The sequence below is a fragment of the Vanellus vanellus genome (genome assembly GCF_965231255.1).
Source record: "Vanellus vanellus genome assembly, chromosome: 1".
Classification (NCBI taxonomy): Eukaryota; Metazoa; Chordata; class Aves; order Charadriiformes; family Charadriidae; genus Vanellus; species Vanellus vanellus.
The window spans coordinates 210,211,940-210,217,963 of NC_138905.1; the positions used below are offsets into that span (position 1 = coordinate 210,211,940).

The following is a 6,024-nucleotide window of genomic DNA, read 5'->3' on the forward strand; positions in this document are numbered from 1 at the left end:
CAGACATTGTTTCAGCGCTCAGACAGTGGTAGATGCAGGTCTGAGTAATGCCAAGCTTAATGCCCTTCCTAACAGCTTAAATCGCTGTCTGTTGGAGACTTTACATTTCAGATCAATACCATTTCCCCCTGGACAGTCCCGCTGCTTTCAGCACGGCTTTCAGCTACTCACTGGTGGCTGAATAGCTTCTGGTGTCTCCCAGGTAGTTGGAAATGCAGTTTAATGTAACCTTCTCTGTGGAAACTGGTACCTTTTTGCCCTCCCTTTTCCTTGGGGTGGTCCTGTTAGGTTGATTTTAACTACTGAGTGTTTATTGTCATTCCACACACACAGGTTACAGCAAGTAACTGGTCTCAGTGTGCGTTCTTGCTGTGCGTGTGTTGTTCTGGGAGAGGACAGAGCCGTTTAGTATTGCGAAGGATGTGCCTCTGGGTCCTGCCAGCAGCCAGCTCTGCCCTGCAGTCTGGTCGAGGTTTGTTTGCAGAGGGAGGAGCATATAGATGTATACATTCAGACCATTCAAACACTACCCTATTCAGACCCTGGAATCAGAAGAAGCAGTGACACTCACTCTGTCTCACCTATCTAAAGATGACGCATTATGTCACCAAAAGGTTGGAGCCTAACATCACAGAGGTACATGGAGGACAGTGCTGTGTGGACCTGATGTGATTATATTTGATAGGACATCAGTTAAAAAAATTCCACTGTAATACAGAAGTGATTGCATTGTACTGTAGTGAAATCAGTGTCCCTGTTTCTCTAGAGTCTGCAGTGGTTGAATAATTGTAATTCCCAGAGAAGAAAACCTGCACGCTTGAGGCTTTTTTTAAGGTCTTAGCCTAGCGAAGTACTTAATCTAGAAAGCACTTCAACACTGGTTTCACTGGGACTATTCACAGGCATGATTATTCCACTAGATCAGGGCCCAAGTCAAATGTTTTCTTTTTTTCTTTGCAATTAAATACTCCAGCAAGTCCTCCAGGAGCACTTTAAAGAGGTGAAGTTTAACCAAAGCATTGAGAGTTCCCGTGCCAGGTCCCCTTGATGTGCCGATGGCAATTCCTGGCCTGTGTTGGCAGCAGGGAGGGTAAGAGGGGATGTTTCCATGCCAGGGTGCGTGTGTGCCTGCCTGCATCCGTGCGCTTTGATTACAGTAACCACATCAAAAGAACGTCTTTGTCTTTTTTTTAAGCTACAAAAAGGCAACCAGCTCTGTATTAATGACAGGCTTATGTATATGCTGTTATAAATACTTTGTAGATAAATGCCGCGATTCGTATGGGAAATAAAGCCTCCTCCACGCCCTTCCCTTACAGAGCCTTCCAAAAAAGACCGTGTCGCTTTGGTCTTACATCAACAGCCAACTGGAAGACTTCACTAACCCCTTGTACGTGAGCTACTCCAACCACGTCCTGTATCCCGTGGCCAGCATGCGCCACCTCGAGCTGTGGGTCGGCTACTACATCCGCTGGAACCCCCGGATGAAACCGCAGGTACGTCTCTTCCAAGGATCTTGCTTTTATTTCCCTCCCTGTTAGTACTAATGCTGTCATTTTGGAGCTCCAGACCTTTGAAGCACAGAGAGTAATGTAAAAACTTATGCTGCCACTGCTCAAATCTAAAACCAAATGCCTAAATCCAAATGCAAGCAAATGAAAGAGCAGCACCTACAGCTGACTGGTTGCCACCTCGTGAAATCTGCAGGAGCTGAAGATGCTCAGCAATTTGGAAAATTTCTCGCTTAGAATATAGGGAAAATCATCTGAATTCTCTCTGCTTTACAAGAGCCTAAAAACCTAAGGCTTCTTTGGATGTAGGGTTCTAGATCTGAGTTTTGGGGCTGTATTTCGATTACCAGCAATAGGAACCTGCTGCCTGCTTTGGCACAGGGGTGTGACTGCAGCCCGTGTTATGCTCTTGAACCCTGACAGGAGGGAAACTGGCTTGCCCCAGCCAGGCTCCCGAGGCAAGAGCCTGAACATGGCCCTAAATGCTGAAACCACTTTTTAAATAGGGAAGGGACATAAATTCCTGGACTGCCTCAGTGTGCAACGGCAGTTAACAGAGCTTTGAAAATCTGGGGCATAAGGTACAGGAACCCAACAAATGCTTTCCAGTACTAACTGCTTAACAGTCAGAACTATGTGGAAAATACTTAGATAAATCTGTGTTGGGTTTTTTCCTCAAAGCCCTTAAATTTTGTCCAGGCTGAGATGCCAAGGCCAGTCCCCCACAAAAAATGTCAAATACCAGAGAGTTCTGCAATTGTCATCTTTCAAAATACAAAAGTTTTGTTTAGCCACCATTGCACCATGCATGTTGGATAAAAATGAGTATCCCAAAGCCGGAGCAACTACCAACTTACCCCTGGGCTGGAGACAGTGACACAACCCATCTGCCCCCTCCTTCCCTCATAGCTCTGTGCCAGGTCAGCAGCAATGCTTTGCGGTTGAGGCTTCCACTTCCACGCTTACCTCCCAGCACTCAGCTGCACCATTTCTTGCAGGAACCTGTCCACAATCGCTACAAGGAGCTTCTTGCCAAGCGGGCTGAGCTGCAGAAGAAAGTGGAGGAACTGCAGAGAGAAATCACCAACCGTTCCACCTCGTCCTCGGAGAGAGCTGGCTCTCCCGCGCAGTGCGTTGCTCCCGTACAGACAGTTGTATAATACAGACTTTTTTTGCTGAGTACCTTCCCAGGACCATGGGGGCAGCTTTTCTGAAACCCTCTGGATTTCCAGCATGGTGTCTGGGAGATGCCAACCTATTTATTTATTTCTCTCCAGGGTAATTTATTAGTACTGTAGCACTAGAGGAAGCTTAAGCAAAAACAAACAAGCAAGGCCCCCTATGCAATTAACCTTCTCAGTGGCTAGATTATAATACAAGCTAATTGCACTTGCCACCTAAAAGAAACCTAGAGCTCGCTCTTTGTTCACGTACGTGCTGGAAATCGCTGGGCTTTAAAGAGAGCCTGCGCACTAGAATGAAGCATTGTGGAGGGAAAACATCTACTCGGAAGTTTGTAAGGTCTCCCCTTTGCTAAAAGGAAATATTGAATCTGACTTTATATCAGAGCCTATAATACAGCTGTTAAGTCATGAAAGCCTCTGCTATTAATGTCTGCATAGCAGTGTTAATGAGAGCATTTGCCAACATACTTAGACACGAGCAGCGATAGAATCTGAAACGTATCCCTGTTCTTGTTTTTTCCCTTCACGTTGATCTAGATCATAGGAAGCCATGTAAATGATGCCTTATTTAAAGAAAGGGCAGCTTCTACCCATAAGACAGGGTGGTAGAGGAACAACCTACATGACTTAACTTTGTAGGACAAAGTTTACTTCTGTATCTGCAACTTCAGAGTCTTGCTTACGGTTTACATTGGGTGTGCCAGGATGGAACTCAAGCACCTTTATTTCTGGGGGGAAGCAGAGCATGGCTCCCCTGGGCTTTCTGCAGCTCCTCTGTCCTCCAGTGCCTCACGCTCATCAGGGGAAAGGTGGTGGAATACCAAGGGGCACATGTGAACTGCTGGGATCGGTCATTTCATTTTGCTTGGGTAAGCGTAGTGATTTTAATGCTTCTGTGCAGGATCATAGTGGCGTACTTAAGGTATTTCTGTTTTCTGTTAACTAAGGGAAGCAACGGCATATCAACCAAAGAAGCCTTTCTGCCTGCATTGCAACTGCTATTTAAGGTTATTCTGGTAGATGAAACAGCTTAGCCAGTTTCCGAGCCCTACATTTAGGTCTTTTTTCCTCATAGCATACTTCAAGAGTTAGTGTCACGTGACTAAACTCAAGTCATATTCAGTTTTAATACAAAAAATTTACTGTAGAAGCAGAGATAAAAAACACACTTGGTAACACAGCTAAGTTTGAGGTTGTAGAAGATCGGGCTTACAGCAAAGGCAGTTGTGTACGTGCGAGGATCTTTGCTCCAGGCTGCTTCTCATCTCCATGCTAAGGAAGAGGGGCAGTGCTTGGTCCAGGTGTCTGTGTTGCTCTTTTATGACAGGATCCCATACTGTGGTCACCTCTTTAACACACCCATCAGCATGCTTCTTCACCCTGCCTCTCTTCTGTTATAGAGAAGTATTTTCTGAGAGGGTACAAGAATGGACATATAAGAAACTGCCTTTCAGAGGCCACACTCCTTCCAAGGCAGCAACAATAACATTCTTCTGCCTGCTCTACTGCAATCAATCAGTGTCTCAGTACTTACACTGAAACCCACAGCGAGTACCAGGCTGTACAGCATCACTGCACTTGTTAGGGGGTGCTCCAAGATGTTCAACAGTGCAAAGAATTCACACAAAATACTTTCTGAAGGACTTGGATTTGCTTTAAGGTTAAAGGGCAGATCTGCTCTTTCATACAATCACGATAGAAGATGGTTCATAGCATTATTCTCTATTAGCAAATTGACTGTGTGTGTATATTTTGTTCCTTGATGAACACTGTTTGGTTTCCTTAACACTAATAAAAACTGATGAATGGGTAAAGTTCTTCCTGTGCTCTTACTTTCACCTATGTGGTTCTCCGAAGGATTTCTAGACATGCAAATATTAATAAAATAGCACTGAAAATTTAGTATTTAAAATCTAAATCTCTCATTTTTATACAGATGGTCTTGCAAGATGCTAATGGTTCAAACTCTGAAATCTAGAATGACAAGAAAACAAAATTCATCTCTGGACAAGCTCCTCTTATCCTATACAGACCATTATTAATACAGATACAGTATTTAGCTGCTCAATATTACAGAAATACTTTTACTTTAAAAAAAAAAAATCAAATAATTTCTGCTCTTTACAGTGCCATTACCACAGTAACTTCTGCGTAAAAGGAGCATTTCCATTTTCCTCTGTAACTCCTGTTAAGCCCAAATTCATGGATGATTTAGGATCAGTGCTTGATGCTCTCACCCCTAGCAGGCTTAATTCCAAGTTGGGCACCTCAAATCGCTGCAGTGCATATGGAGCCCAAAATATTCCTAAGCTCTCCATCATTAAGGAGCCGCATCTTCAACTCCTCTAAGACAGCCTGAGGTAACACTGACGTTTCCCCACTTCGGAGCAGGCTGAGCCCCAGAGGCCATTCCCAAGCAGAACTACCGAGTGTAGTTTATGTTTAGGAACCTCTGGGATGAACTGCTCTCCAAGGGGTTACTCCAGCTACACAGAACCCATGTCTCTAATGTAAATGAAGTTAAGGGGGATAGCTCCAGGCCTGGTGAACAGCTTTTGCCTTTTCCCCTCACAGCTAAAATCATCTGTGCCTTGGAAGCAAGCGGTGTGGAACCGAACTCCCTTCTGCCTGCGTTGACCCTATAGTTCCCTGCCCGTTAGCCGCAGGCAAGGGTGGACAGCTCTGTCCCTCGCCTCACCTGCAGCTTGCTGGCAGTTCATATTCCTCACCCTGACCGGGGGACATCCCAACATCACAAAAAGCACATTGGATGGGGCACAGTGCTGCAAACACCAAGTTAATTTAGACGAAGTGCAGCTTTCCCACAATTCATTCAGCAGGCAAGCTGGCTTTATTATTCTTCAGCTGTATAAACGGATAATCTGGGTCTTCTATACATTCCATTAATAGGAAATTCTTTACATTATTAACATAATAAATAACATTTACTCAGCTGTGCAAAATGAATTGCACCACTACCAAAGTGGACAGCTCAAAGCACATACTTGAAGTTAAAAAGCAAGATACCAGGGCTGAATGGCACGATTGAGGCACTTGCAACTTAAAACCCTTGCGGTTTATCTCACTCCTTTACCACCCGAAGCTGCAGACTAGGAGATGGGGTATTATCCCCTATCCTACAGCTTTTTCATAAAGTAAGATTGCTGTAGAAAAATTTCACTCCTCAGACTTGAATTCAATCAATCATGGAGCAAAATAACTTTTCCAAATTATTTTGCTTTTTTGATTACCCGAACATCCATTGCCATTAATGCTTATTAATGCAGTGTAGCAGAACAAGAACTAGGAAAGCTTTTTCAGGCGAGCTA

General features: G+C 44.3%; 1 protein-coding gene across 1 annotated transcript in view; it reads left to right on the forward strand.

The window, feature by feature from the left end:
* MTMR2 (myotubularin related protein 2) overlaps positions 1 to 2,671 on the forward strand; it is a gene marked incomplete at both ends in the record, with an annotated part of 61,747 nt that extends 59,076 nt beyond the window's left edge. The window contains 2 exons of the mRNA XM_082483450.1: positions 1,320 to 1,496; positions 2,510 to 2,671. Coding sequence (XP_082339576.1) covers positions 1,320 to 1,496; positions 2,510 to 2,671 — 339 coding nt within the window. The remainder of the gene's footprint in view (positions 1 to 1,319; positions 1,497 to 2,509) is intronic.
* Between the last annotated feature and the right edge of the window lie 3,353 nt (positions 2,672 to 6,024).